The sequence below is a fragment of the Oncorhynchus clarkii genome, chromosome 12, assembly GCF_045791955.1.
Source record: "Oncorhynchus clarkii lewisi isolate Uvic-CL-2024 chromosome 12, UVic_Ocla_1.0, whole genome shotgun sequence".
NCBI classification, from domain to species: domain Eukaryota; kingdom Metazoa; phylum Chordata; class Actinopteri; order Salmoniformes; family Salmonidae; genus Oncorhynchus; species Oncorhynchus clarkii.
This window is the reverse complement of record NC_092158.1, coordinates 77514865-77530021: the sequence shown is the minus strand read 5'-3', so window position 1 is coordinate 77530021 and position 15157 is coordinate 77514865. Positions and strand designations below refer to the sequence as shown.

General features: G+C 44.4%; 1 protein-coding gene across 2 annotated transcripts; it reads left to right on the top strand.

Annotated features, from left to right (window-relative positions):
* The first annotated feature begins 807 nt into the window (after positions 1-807).
* On the top strand, positions 808-15157 carry LOC139421369 (TLC domain-containing protein 4-B-like). Of its 2 annotated transcripts, none has more exons than XM_071172194.1 (7): positions 808-868; positions 3791-3943; positions 8245-8334; positions 10921-10979; positions 11105-11199; positions 11385-11458; positions 11559-15157. In XM_071172194.1, the coding sequence occupies exons 2-7, from the start codon at positions 3798-3800 to the stop codon at positions 11893-11895; spliced, it is 801 nt and encodes a 266-aa protein (XP_071028295.1). In that variant the 5' UTR covers positions 808-868; positions 3791-3797; the 3' UTR covers positions 11896-15157. The 2 variants fall into 2 exon arrangements, with proteins under 2 accessions (XP_071028295.1, XP_071028294.1); XM_071172193.1 differs by having other exon boundaries at positions 827-1173.

Sequence of the window (15157 nt, the reverse complement as noted above, 5' to 3'; positions counted from 1 at the left end):
TCTGATTAGCAGTTCATGTTTGGTTAATCTTTGAAGCCCTTGATTGTTAACGATAGGATTACTTTCACCGGTGTCATCTGTCTCCATCCACTCTTTCAGCACTTCACTCTTTGTCACTGGATCTCTAGCCCAGGGCCTTCTATTTACAAGAAGGCTCTAATCTAGCCTACAATCAATGCCAAATACCTACGTGTCAACATGGGAAGTGTAAGGAACACAGGATGTTGGTGGCACCTTAATTGGGGAGGAGGAGCTCATGGTAATGGCTGGAGAGGAATGATTGGAATATCAAATACATCAATCACATGGTTTCCAGGTGTTTGATGCCATTCCATTTGCGCCATTCCTGGCATTATTATGAGCTGTCCTCCCCTTAGCAGCCTCCTGTGCTGGGGAAACCAGACAGACAACCTTGACTCAGGAGGATGACTCAGTAAGTGACAGCACAGAGCCATACAATGACAGAAATAACCACTCCTTTCAAAATACATTGGATTCATAATATCTCTGTCTGTAAAACCCTTTCAGTTTCCAATTATAATAAGTAAAATACACATGGAAATGTGCTAATATAAAAAATGTAGGCTTGATTTAATTGGCCTATGGGAAGTGTAAAAATATGACCTAACTATTTGCGGTATATTCAATAGCTTGTCAAGCTGCCTGCAGTTCTTCGTGTTTTAGTTGTGGACATCATACACATGCAGGTTTCGTCATAGCAACGATGCTAACTAAGCCTTTGCATGTTATTGGTATCAGCTGTTCCCTGTCTTTGTCATTGAAGAATATAACGCTGTAATGAATGTGGCCTTTGTTTATTGTGGGTGTGGGCTAGAGGGTGGGTGGTATCTGCGTGTACGCGTCACAGGTTAGTGCTAGCTGTCAATTGCATAACAAAACGTCTACAACTTTATATTTTAGGCAAAACTTGAAACGCATGGTGGCAGGGAAATGAGCCTGGAATCCGCAATTATCTAGCTACTGTAATAGTTATGCATGAATGCCGCTGCTTTCGTCGTATAGCCTTTTTCACGAGGACTTACACTAGAGAGCTAGCTAGTGGGCTATTGCTAGCTAGCTGACTTGCTAAGTTAGCTATCTAAGAAAGTGAAAGAAGACGGCAGCTGAACAGAAGCTATACCAACTTACTCAGACCTATGCGACTGATATCAGGTAGTTATTTATCTAGCTAGCCTTTCACTTATTATTTTGTTCACAACACAGCGATACATTGAGCTAATGCACTGCAATTGGTATGTATTAAACATTTAGCTAGTGACCGCAATACGACCAATGAATACGACCCTGGTTGCGGCAATATAGCACTGCTTTCTAGTCAGTAGCTGTGCTCTCATAATTCGTGTAGCTAGCTTGGTTAGTCTACTTGTGGCTAAACTGGAAAGTGTGCTACTGGCGACAATGTTGCCGAAAATCGAAGGATTGTACACGTTTCTTGTCGTGCACACGTTTGCTGGGTCACTCGCGGCAGAGAATAAGGGACTGTGCTGACAAGTTATGCATAATGATGTAGCTATGATGTCTGCCTCTGCAAGAAAGAGCACTACACCAGACGGGAGAAGCTGTCCATTTCCCAGTTATGATTTAATATCCTCATTATTTTTTAACTCTAGGCCATAGCAAGTAATTGTACTCAGTAGCACCATTGTTGGGGAGGATTTTTTTTGTCTGCATCTCAAGATTTGCGTTATTAAAGTGTACGGAAATCTCGTCACTTGTCAGTTGGCCTAGAATGCCAGTCGTAATTTTATAGTCATGTGAGCTGCATTTAGACTAAAATAATATTACATTCATTGTATTTTTGCACATCCTGTCTTATAAAAACCTCAATGGCATATGCATTGCATGAGAGAGAGGGCGTTGTATATTTCCAAGGGAACATGGGAACCGCTATTTGTGTTGGTCGATATACCAAAGGGTCATAGTTTGCTGACTACAGCATATAGTGCAGGAGAACAAGGTCAAAAGTGGATGGTGGTTGTCGGGTATGTGCGCCTTTGCCCTCCTAGGCAGTCAGAACCAGCTTGCCATGTGAAGAATGCTAATGAATAATTGAAGCACATGCAGCATATGATCAGCATGCTCTGGAACAATGAGGCTTCTCTCAAACACTGCTATTTTATTGGTCAATGCTATCTGGATAATACTACAAATTCCTGATTGCTTACAGAGTTAGGCCTATTCCAGGGAGAGCTGGGGTTATTGTATGGGCCACTGCATTAGCTAAACTACGGGTTTCCTGTGATGGTGTTGATCAGCTTGCCACAATGGCCTGTCCTCACATCCATAGATCTGGAGATTGAACAATTATTTTGCTCAGAGCACATGAAACTGTGGTTTGTAGTAGCCTATGTTAAACAGTACATGTGTTTGTATCAGACTGAAGTGGCATTAGGCTGTACTGTACCAATGCTCCTTTGTACTAGAAACGTGTGTTGATTTTAACACTATAGACCCTGAGTGAACATGGGGTGTTCCCTATTGTCTGGCTGGCGCTCTGTGGGTCCAGTCCTATTTTGCTGGTTTTCTGTGCTACCTGATAATTAATTGTACACACCTGGTGTAACAGGTCTAAATTAGTCCCTGACTAGAGGGGAACAATGAAAAAATGCAGTGGAACTGTCTTCGAGGTCCAGAGTTGAGGGATGTAAGCCTATAGGGAGAGAGAACCGTTTGTAGTCATGACATGGTATTATGACATTGGATTTTGAGTATTAGAACCTACTGTACAAGTTTAAAGTGCCAGTTGGGGCAGAGGTTAAAGCCTATTGGGCTTAGGTCTAGTGATATTGGAGAAATTATAAACTTTCCAGTATCACCAGAATCTCCCTGTTGGTGACTAGTCATTGAATCAGTTGCCTTACCCAATTGTAATCGGCAACACATTGTTTGTACTAGGATAAGCAGTTAGAACCTTAGAGACTATTGTTGTTGCTTCATCCAAGTAGCCAATTTCTCTGGATTTCAGATTCTTGTGGATTTAATGGTCCCAGATGCAGTTTTTTTGGAATGATAGTATTGTAGTTCCTTGAGTACTCTGAGGGTCGAGGTGAGGACACATGACCAGTCATGGACCTCAGTCAGAGCCAGTAGCTCTGAGGACCTTTTGAGTTTACTGAAAATCCAATTCTTCATGAAACATAATCCCTCTTCTGGGAAAACGAGGTCAAGGGAGTGAGTGGCTGTTTCTTAGTACAGTGTAAACAGGGAGCATGGACTCCAAGCTCTGTTGATACGATGTAATAGTGCTGCAGTTGATCCATGCCTGTCCTCAGGCTACTCAACTAGTCTCCAACGCTGGACACTGCAGGGCAATGACCCCTACACACAGATGCACATACACTGCTAGTTTCTAGACTTAGTCAGTCTTTCTACTTGTGTTTTTGCATCTCTCATCACAAATGTTCTTCCTCCTCTCAATAGCGTGCGTTCACCAACAGGAACCTCTAGCTCCATCTTTACAATTCTCTTTTCTTTCAATTGTTAGCCACAATTGCACATTTAATCCCCACGCAAAATATTTGTCCAATAATGAATGATTTATTTTCTTTCGTTTCTGCTCTTTTACCACATCTCCTTTTCAATGGCTCTCTCCCTTGCCTTCCTGTCCCTCCTTTGCCACCTTGTTTTCCTCCCTTCCATCCTCCACTTCTTCTGTTATTCCTTCCGGCCTCCCTCTACATTCCCCCCTGCCAGTCTAGGGGTATGGTCTTCTGTACAGTAACAGTACATGCCTCTCACCCCGTCTCTCTCCTGGTGTGGTATATTGTAGGTGAGTGATGGAGACGAGAGAGTTGACCGTGGTGGCTGGCAGCTTCGTGGGGTTTCAGCTGCTCTTCTCCGTGGCCAGCCCGCTGTTCTCCTCAACCTTCACCCCTGGCTACGGCCGCCTGCCCTCCACCAAGCTCACTGAGTGGAACTCCAGGTACAATACCCTTCCAACAGGCCTCTTAACAGGTTTCACATTATAGACTAGTACTGTACCGACTCTGCTGTAACACACCTCTATCAGACATTAACCAAGGCACACTGATCTGAGGTCAGAAATGATAACTAGTTGAAAGGTAGGCTAACAAGTTAATGATTATGTAGATATTTATTCTCTACATTGCTCTTGTACTGGCTTTGCATTCAAATAGTTTTATTGTGCTGATACTTCAGCTCTAATCAGACAAATCTTAATTATCTATTTACAATATTGTCATTTAGGTTGTCATGGGTCATCTTCTCAACTTTCCATAGTACACTTCAGCGGCTGGGCTTTGAATTCAAAGACCAGAAATGTGTAATTAGTTTGGGGTTAAGTTCAAAAGTTGCCAATTTGTGTTTGGAATGAGTTACTCCATGTACTGAATGGTATCTCTTCTCTGGTATCAGTTTGTCTTGAGCTGGTGGGCTGTACTCACTATTACCACTGTTCCCTCAAAAAAGTGTTGGCACTGAGCAAATTTCAGGTCTACTGAGTGGTAACTTGAACATTGTGAAAATTCTGTGCAACCTCCAGCTCGTTTCTGTGAACACTGAGGCTGTACCCACTTTAAGTTAAAGTTTTAACAATGGCCAAGTAGTCTACTGTGGCTATTTGATTGTAATGTAGAACTACCAGAGTGGACACCATCAAAAGCCCACATTCCATGAGACTTTTGAAAAAAAACTTGCAGGGCTTGACATTAACCTGTTAATCCACTTGTCCTTTGGACAAGGAGATTACTGAAAATGTTGTGGTGTTTGACGCAAGAAACCATTTTACAAAATAAAATGCTTTTCCATATCATTATGACAAAAAATCTGACAAATTATGCTACCCTCTGTCTATTGGCTAATTAACTCATTCAAGCCTGTCTCAAAATACAACACTGTCCCTTTAAGACAAAAAAAGCTCTTTACGGGGCCTCCCGGGTGGCGCAGTGGTTAAGGGCGCTGTACTGCAGCGCCAGCTGTGCCAGGCTCTGGCTCTGTCGTAACCGGCCGCGACCGGGAGGTCCGTGGGGCGACGCACAATTGGCCTAGCGTCGCCCGGGTTAGGGAGGGCTTGGTCGGTAGGGGTGTCCTTGTCTCATCGCGCACCAGCGACTCCTGTGGCGGGCTGGGCGCAGTGTACGCTAGCCAAGGTGGCCAGGTGCACGGTGTTTCCTCCGGCGCATTGGTGCGGCTGGCTTCCGGGTTGGATGTACGCTGTGTTAAAGAAGCAGCGGCTTGGTTGGTTGTGTATCGGAGGACGCATGACTTTCAACCTTCGTCTCTCCCGAGCCCGTACGGGAGTTGTAGCGATGAGACAAGATAGTAGCTACTACAACAATTGGATACTACGAAATTGGAGAGAAAAAGGGGTAAAATTCAAAAAAAAAAGCTCTTTACCTGACTCGCTTTTCAAAGATGTCTAGAAATGTACACATTATGTGCTCTTATAGGAAGCAATCACTCCCCCATTACTGACTATAAATTCTCTATAACTAGGCTAATAACTTATTAACTGGCAAAGGATATGAACAAAATGTGCACACGTGGCTACATGCAGCTCTCGCTTTGATCTCAAAACAAGCGCATCTACTCACGAACGCTCATGCTGTAAACACAGTCCAGTTCAAAGTAAATACATGGCAATGGTCTATTTGCATATAGGCCTACAGCAGCTCTGATTGTTTATGCTGCACTGGTATTTGTAGAGTACGGGCTGAGTAGTGCGTGTCAATGTAATAAAATCCTACTCCGATGTGTTCTGCCTACAACAAAATCTCTTGCATAGTTTGTTTTGGTATGTTGCATTGACAGTGGCTAATGTTGATTTGATCACAATTGCACAGTAAAGGGAAACTTTGATCATGTTAACAGGGAAAACTAGAACAGTGGTCACCAACATTTTCCGAGTCAAGATTACATTCTGAGTCAAAATGCAAGCCGATATCTACTGCTCAGATTTTATTTTTTACATGATTTAAAAAAACGCAAGCCAATGTCAAGATCACTTTCTGAGTCAAAATGAAAGCCGAGAATTACCGCTCCATTTAAAAATAATAATAATAATAATAAAAATTTAAAAAAACATTACAAAACAAACTTGCGGCCCATGCTACATTGACCAATTAAAAACAGTACTGTAGCACTGAGGTTTGTGCAGTAAGCTATAGGCACAATACATTATCACCTCATATTGGCTTTGCTTGAATTGCCCATGCGTTGTCGTTTGGGCCATTTAAAATATATATATATATATATTTCAAAATTTGAGGAAGGCTATATGATCAGACCGGTAATAGATCCATTGTTGCATTACTTGTGAGGCACAGCTGTGTGAGCATACATTTAAATAATTTGTCTTTTATTTTACTGGGCTGATGGTGCCCACATCTAATGGTCAGTCTCAGTGGAGGGAGAGAACAGCAGACTGAGGGTCCACCTCTCAACATCCCTCCGCTCTCCCTTTCCTCCACTGACACTGACCAAAAAGGGACACCGTCTTCCAGCTGATGGCATCTCGAGTCACACTGTTATTTCTGGCTCATGCACAAATTCATGTTGTTACTCCTTTGAACAGAGAAAGTGAAATATTAAAAAGACCCAAGCTGCTAATAATAACAACAATGCAAGCCTGTAGATACATGTTCCTACACATTCATTACTGCTGCAGTGTGTGTTGTAGCGCTGGGTGGAAATGGGAAAAACACACGTTTTATGGCTTATAAAAGTGTTGAATACAAAGTGTTGACAGTGCTAAGAACTTTAATGTGATCTCACTCATAAAACAGCAGCTCTTTGACATATTTGTTGACAGTTTCTCTAGTCATGGGTTTTAAACATTTTGAAATCTCACAGTATCAATTTTGCTATAGCTTTCTTTTATGCCTGCTACATTACTGCCAACACAGTAATCTGAGCCATCCGATTGGCTAGCGATAGGCCTATAGTGCACTTAATTTGCTCTCCGGCCCCGCCGGGAAGGCAGTTTGTACTTTCAGCCACATGAAATGGTTCACAATGACAACAGTTCACCTACTTGGCACACAGGCAGCTGAATCAGGTGCACCTACCACCAACAGCCCGAGACAAATAAAATAGGAACACAAGGCTTTATTTTTGTTTTTTACAGAAAGGTTTGTCGGTCGACTAGGAATGCCTTGGAGATCGACCAGTGGATCGCAATTCACCTGTTGGTGACCACTGCTCTAGAAAGTTGAGAAAAGTTCAGTCTCGTGCTTCCCCCTGTGGGCTGATATTTCTTCTGCACGGCATTCCTGGGGGGGGAGCTGCGCGGCAGTCCTGGGGGGGGGGGGCTGCGCGGCAGTCCTGGGGGGGGGAGCTGCGCGGCAGTCCTGGGGGGGGGAGCTGCGCGGCAGTCCTGGGGGGGGAGCTGCGCGGCAGTCCTGGGGGGGGGAGCTGCGCGGCAGTCCTGGGGGGGGGAGCTGCGCGGAAGTCCTGGGCCTCAGTTCATACAGGGGTCATTCACACTAAACACTGCTACAGGATGTGTGTACCATGGCATAACAAGCCAAAGGTGACGCACTGATAGTGGTTGAAGTTTGATTCAAAGTTACCCTACATTGCATAACGGCTCCCAGTGTGTCAGTGTGTTATTTATTCAAGCTTTGCTTGTAAAGGGACACAGAGAATATCTACAGAAAGATGCACATCAGAGGTGTAACCCTGAGGCATAGGCTAAGGAACACCTCACTAGCTAGAGGGAGGGAGGGGCAAGAGGGAGGGTGGGGCTAGATGGAGAGCAAATTCACTTGCCCCTTTTGCTTCATAAGAGACTGCCTCAAATTCCACTCTCCTCCTTGGTCATGGCAGTTAAATGCTCTCAGATAGTCATGTTATAATGGTGACACTAAAAATAACAATGTTCATTGTACAGTGTCTGGTTTGTGGAGCCAGCATTGCTAGGCCAGTGTGACTGCTGGTGTGCTCAGGGTCTGGGGACTATGTGTGCGGATGAGGGGAGATACGAGGCATGGTAGCACTGGAGTTCTCTTCACTAGCCCAGATAAAGAGTCCCAGAGGTCAACGAAACCTGAGTAGTTTTACACACACGATTCTCCTTCAAATTAGTTCCATTGCCAAGGTTCCACACGGCCCCAATGAGGTTTCTTCATTGTGTTCTAAGTGCTATAAAGGATGTTATTGTTATGTTACTTGAACTGTTTATTAGTATTACTGCTGCCGTGGTGCTAGTCTTGCATCATTCTCTGCCATGGTTCTAACTGTCCCTGTTTCTGTGTGCTTGCCCAGATTGGTGTCCACTGTCCATGCTCTGATCGTGGGCCTCTTCTGTCTCTACATCCTGTGGTTTGATGATGCTGTCAACGCAGACCCCGTCTGGTAAGATTAACTGCATTACTGTCTGCTTTCTGTCACTCTAGCAGCCATGGCTACTAGCCTACCCCAAGAGGGTGGGAAGGATGATGCTGCCATTCCCCACGGTCAGAGAGAAATCTCAGTGGAGTCTCCAGAGGTGTAGATTCAGTGGATTTGTCTTTTCTATGTTCTCTCTCCTACTGCTGACTGTGTGATTACATCATTGTATCCTGAAAGAGGAATGGTAATTTCCCCCTATCCCTCCCTCCCTCGCCCTTCTGTTTCTGTCTTCTCTCTCCTATTTCTCTGTCTTCTACTCTTGTTTCTCTCCTTCTGTTTCTCTTCCTCTCTTGTTCTGATTAGACAGACCAGAGTCCTGCCAACAAGGCTCCTTTTCATAGCAAACAGCAGCCCCCCCCCCCCCCTTCTGGTGACGGTCTCCCCTGCCTTCCCCCCCACCCCCAGCAGCACCCTGAGTCTCTGGCTGTCTGATCAATACAGCACTTCCCTCGCTCTCATTGTCTGTCTGTCGCTGATGGAGGAGAAAGGGGAAGTGAAGGGCCAATGGGGAGGAGTCCTGTCACCCCCCTTCATCTACTCTGTGTCCAAATGTCTCACATTTAGACTACTCTCTTTTTCCTTCTTTCTTTGTTGTTCCTTTACTCTCATAGGGTTTGTTTAATAGGGGTGTAATTGTTGTACCCTCCCAGCCTAAGCCATGTTGTCTTGTTTCTTTCCTTTGTTTTGGTCTTTGTGTCTGTGTAGTATTGGCACTGTCCTTTTGTCTCTTATGTATTTGCTTTCCTGCCCATCTCTTTTAGTCTCTTACTTTTCCTCTATTTAGACTGGTAGCCATGTTATTTTGATAGCGCAGTAGCTAGTTCCTCTTATTGCAACACTGAATGGCGTAAGTATTAAATCCTCAGACAATCTGATTGCATTACAGCATCATTTAGACATGCCACAGACTGGCATTGTGCTGGGCTTCACAGAACTAACCGCCCACAAAACCTGCATTGTGACAGATTCAGCTTCTCGCAACGTCACTCTGGCTACCTGGGTTTTGTCATCGTAATCCAATCAATCCAAATCGCTTTCCAAATCCGCCTACCTCACATCGCCTGATTGGTTTATCTGAGCTTTAAAAGTGCGATGTGAGCAGAATACAGACTCAATTGGTTTAAAACAATAGTGCTCAGTTGGTTGATCAGAGTTCAGTGATGTAACCCCAGGTGTGGTTTACTGTAACATTAAGATCCCTTTATTGGTCAAATACACACAAGGTCCAACTGAACTGTGACTTCTGCTTTTTAGCCCAACACTTCCAAAAGACTCATACATACACATAAATATAGAGGTTTTGGAGAGGTGCAGAGGACTACCACACTGGGCGCACAGGGAGCTGTTGCTGGGGGGTTAAGTGCCTCGCTCACGGACACAACGGCAGACAATGGAATCTAGGATTTGATACCAGCAACCCTCCGGTTGCCAGCTCACTTCCCGACATATTTCTCGGCAGACCCGAGATTCAAACTGGCAACCGTCCGGTTGCTGGCTCGCCTCTAACCGCTAGGCTACCTGCTGCCCTGCCATACCTGGATCAGTCATGGAATCTGAGAACCTTTGAACCGATCTCATCCTGACCCTCCTGTTGATCTATCTAAGTTCATTTCTTAGCTTTAACAGATACACAAGTTTATCTACGAATGTCTTTGATTCTCTATATGGTTGAATAGATTATTAGGCTTATGGGTGGGCTCCAGGATGTACAGTAAACATGAGGAAGTGGAGAAACGATTGGCTGCATATGACATTGATTGTGGCTACATGAGTGGGGTTCAGAGAGGATGTTGCACTCAGACATACCCGTTCAGGGTACGTTGGGGTGAAGGTCGGTAGAGGTGAAGGAGGGCGGTGTCACGTGGAGCCCCCCTCTGATCCAGAGAGCACGTCGTGGTGTGCTGTCACAGAGAGCCATGACCCCGCCCTCAGCAACAGGATACCTGTGATGGAGAGAGGACAAAATCAGATCCAGTGTCACTTTACTGAGACGGACACACATTATGACCACAGTCACTTAGCAGATGCTCTTGTCAAGAGCATCTTGTGCTACAGTCCACTCACAGGCCTAGGCAGTAAATGTTGCCCATGTGATACAGTGATCTGATAACCATGGCGTTGCCAAAACCTTGTCTGAACAACTGAGTCGTACAAACCACTCCTACAGTCGAACGGAAACGCACTCTCTGTGTGTGAGCACAACGCATTTGTCAACACAGTGCTGTTTAAACTGGACCTTCCCTGGACACGGGTATCTCAGTAGTAGCAAGACTATGACTCATGACATGGCCATGAGAAGAATGTGCCTATTTGAATGCTAGAGAAAAGATTGTAGGTGAAGTTTCATTTTTTTATTTTTGTATTAGCTCTCATTGGAGACCCCTGCAGTGGACTTCACTAATATAGTATGTAGAATGTTTTGTGGACTTCACTAGATTTCTGTGAAATCGTAAGTAGCTTTTGTTTCTGTTTTACAGTAGTTTTAGCATTAATCTGTAATGTGGCAACTGTTATTCTGAAAGAACACTTTGTTTTGTTTTTGCTGTACAGGGGGGAGCCTGGACTAGTGAAACTTAATGTGGCCATAACGTGTGGTTATTTGCTCTATGGTGAGTCTCTCTCTCTCTCCTCATGTTTATCTTCTTGTATAACAATAAGCCATCCACATTTCCCTGTAGACAGTAGATGAAAATAATAAACTGTGTGCTAACTACCCACTTGTTGTTCTGTGTAGACCTTGTGCTTCTGGCCACTAACTGGAGCACAATGGGGGACAGCTTTTTTGTCTGCCACCACTTGGCGGCGCTCTATGCATATGGATATGTCTTGGTGAGTCTGGGGGAAAACCATGGGGGGAAAACCATGAGCACAGTGGCTAATATTAGATGGCTCTTTGGGTTTTGGTATTGAAATACTCAAGTCTTCTTTCTAAAGATGTGTTGCACATTTAGTCTGTTTTTAGTTTATTTCTGCCCATGTCTATTTGTGGTAATACATCTTTACGCCCTCTGCAGTCTCGTGGTGTGCTTCCCTATTTCGCCAACTTCCGTCTCATTTCAGAGTTATCCACACCTTTTGTGAACCAAAGGTAAGCTAGCTCCACTTTTACTATATATGAATGAATACTCCTGTTTATCAGCCCCTACCTCTGTCAGTGTTGACATTATTCCGTTCTCCTCCACGTATAGGTGGTTCTACGAGGTGCTGAAGTACCCTCGCTCGGACCGCTTGGTTGTGGCCAACGGCATGGCCATGGCAGTGGTCTTCTTCATGGTGCGCATCTTCGTCATGCCTCCCTACTGGGCTCGGGTGTTTGCCACCTTCGGAACGGAGGCCTTTGAGCGCTTGGGCATCGGTGCTCAGGTGGCCTGGATCACATCCTGTATCGCCCTGGACATCCTCAACACCATCTGGATGTACAAGATCGCCCGCGGCTGCTACAAGGTCATGATGGGCGCCAGTGGCAGGAAGGTCAAAGAGGTCTCCCCGCTCAAGCAGAACCATGTGAATAACCACACAGACTAAGAGATACTGGCCGGGGGGGGGGGGGGGGGGGGGGATAGACAGACTCTGTGGAAGGGAGACAGGAAGGACTTCAAGGGCTCTTATAGCCCCTGCTAGCTCCAGCCTTGCTATTATCTCCATACCTGGAAATCATGCAGCCGAATGGGGTCAGGTCCTCATCCGATTCAGCCTCGCAGAATTAGACTGGTCCCACACTAGCTTCTGTACCTCAGTGTTTCATCAATGGTATGGTGGTACCCTGGCTGGGTTTGGTTGGAGATGACAGAGTAGCTGTTAAGTAAACTCATTCTTGTTGACATTCAACTTCAACCCAAACTCAGTCATCTGAAGTGCCTGTAATGGACAGGTAGAAAGCAATAAAAGAAGAAACCGTACTCTGGCTCTGTCAGACTCCCTCGCCCATCATCCTTTACCCTTTTCAGTTCCCTGACCCGTCCACCCAGAGGGGAGCCTCCTGCTTTGCCCTCAGAATAAGGACTTCTTAGTGTGCTAGTTTGACAGACCGAGACACCACAATGCCTCTTACTGCATTTGCTGATGGCGTCCTTTTTATGAACACCACCTACATCGCCAGCAGACCGGTCCCCCGCTCACAGCAACAGTTCAGATTGAATCACCACTGGATTTCCCATCCACAGCCTGGATGCACATCCAGGGGAAATGGAGACAGGGATGTGGCGATTGGATCCTACCACTGCCGCCAACTCTCCGGAATCATTGTTTTTTTATTGGACGCTTTTGCCTCACCTCGTTCAGGGTCTGTCTGTGCTCTGTTTGGGTCTCAGTTATCCCATTTGTTCCTCCTGTTACTCAACATCAAAACCAGGAATTGACATCAACGCGTCTTAACTTCACTACACTATCATAACCCTCTGTCACAGCGGAGCGGTTGAATCCATCCAGTTTGATGCTTCTGTTCTACCTCTCCCCTGCCTTATAAAGACTTGTCAGTCCCTCCATATGAGAATAATCACAATGAGTTGTTTTCTCCTTCTGTAAAGATGTTTTAGCCTTTGGAAAGATCTCATCCATTATCTCTAGTGGACTGGAAAGGACGTTTTCTCTGTTTCTCTGGAGATTTTCCCAGCCGCTGCAGTGTAACTACTGTTAGACACTAGAACAAGTGTTGTGTTTATCTAAGGTACCTCTGGGGATTTTAACTTCCATTTTTCTCTATTTTCTGTGTTCTATTGAGAACTGAATTTGGAACAAGAGCGGGTCCCTTTAGGGGGGAAACATTCTCCTGTCTTAGGTGCTGTTCTGCCTACAGAGTGGCAGCCATAGGAATGCTGGAAATGGGATGTTCCCAATCGTTTCTTTAGATATTCATGTAAGATCAATTATGAATGACCTATCTGACAAGAACAGCCATACGCTGGAAATGTTGTACTATATGTGTAGCCATGTAAAGTCCTACTGTATTACTCAGTTGGAAATCTTCCTTTCAAATCAAGTTAAATTGATTGATTCAAATCACAGAGCTTGTCAAGGAAACGTTGGATTATGATGATTCATACTCTAGTTTGGATCACTAAACAGGATAAATATGAATTGCATTAATCTATGGGTTCCTCTGCACTTCATTTTAATCAGTGTATTTTATGTGTTTCACCCAGCTGTATTGAGTGCATGTTAAGTGTTTTGTTTTCTGTCCTCCTCCCTGTCCCTACAGCGTTGATGTCGTTTGGGACGGGGGGTCTGAAATGTTTGACTTTTCACTGTGGAATGAAAGCACGCTCCCCATGGTGGAGCAATAACCTTTTGAGACCCTCCATGTACCACCGAGGAGGGTTGTATTGTCGTGCCTTTACGCAAACAGGAAATCTATTGCAGTCCGGTCGAGATTAGCATGACATTTTAATGTAAAACTGCTGTTTTTCCTTTTTTCTCGCTATTGTAATTTCTTCTCTCTGGATACTGTTATGTATATATTTTTGTACCCTGCACAATAATGAATCCAGACCAGTATTCTCCAAAGTTGACCCCTCCCCTCTGCTTGTTTTTCTTCTGAATATGGGAGCGGGCCCCGATATAAATGTTGTGGTGGTTCTAGTGGCATTAGGAGGAGTGGGAAGTGGCCTAGAGGCTGCTGGTTATGATCAGAATGAAGATGAGATTGGAAATGTAATTATTGTTGTGTAGTTATTCAGCTACTTCAGCTCTGTTGAGAAGCTAGTGAGATTCAGCTCACTCTTTTCACCCAGTCCTCCAATACGTCAAGCTGTGAATAGAGCAACATGTTTGTATCATTCATCAGTCAAGAAAACAACTGAGTACATGTGTAGCCTGATGAGATTTCTGGTTCACCAGTAGGCTGTGGTGTGCATTTAAGTCTGCTTCGGATGCCTGTGAGAGAGGCTGTACTTCTGCACAATGTCCAATGTTTGTACAAACTATTAGTTGGATGTGTAGTGTTTGTCACTTGACTTCAGTGTGTCTGTGGTGTGTTGAATTGCAATGTAGACCTCCTGGGTGATTTTAAAATAGTTAACGCTTTGGTTTTTGGAAATGAGGAAGTGACACGGCGGTTTCTGTAACATCATGCCCGAGTGCACTTGTATCCGCAAGAAATAACCGTGTGGCCTTCTATCCCTTTGAAAGGCTAACATTGTGTATTAAGAGAAGGTACAGAGGGTCTCAGGCCCTGGTGAGAAATGAGGACATGTTGTAGCTCCTGGAAGAACTGGTAGAACCGTTGCATTTATTTCAGCTGCATTTCATCTCTTGTGTAAGGTTGAACTTAGCAGCGTCTCAAGACTTTTAGCCATTTGATACTAAATGTCATGGATTAGCCAGAAAATAACCTTTGACTGAATCAATGAATTCTTGCCCCAGCTTTTTGTGGACTCTCTCAGATAGTCCTGCTTCACCTGTGGAGCAGATCTGTAGACCGCAGCAGTCGCATCCTTTCAGTCACAAGGAGGTGCGGAGATGGAACAAATTAAGTCAAGAAAATAACTAATATACATGATGGTGATGAAACGAGTGAACATGAACTAATGAGGAAAAAAAGCATAGATCAAATGTTGCCAGTGGATTTTTGGTTGTTTTTTTTATTTCTTATTTTAATGCAATGACATTGTTTATTTTCTGAATATTTTAATGTGAAAAGAACAATACACGGGCCTTACGGTCCCTGTCTCAACACCATGTGATTTAAATTGTCTACAATGACCACTACTAATGATGTTGTTGTAGCACTGAAAGTTGAGACTTACTTGAAAGTTTTGCTCTTCAATAAATTTGAAGACAGAAAAAGCAA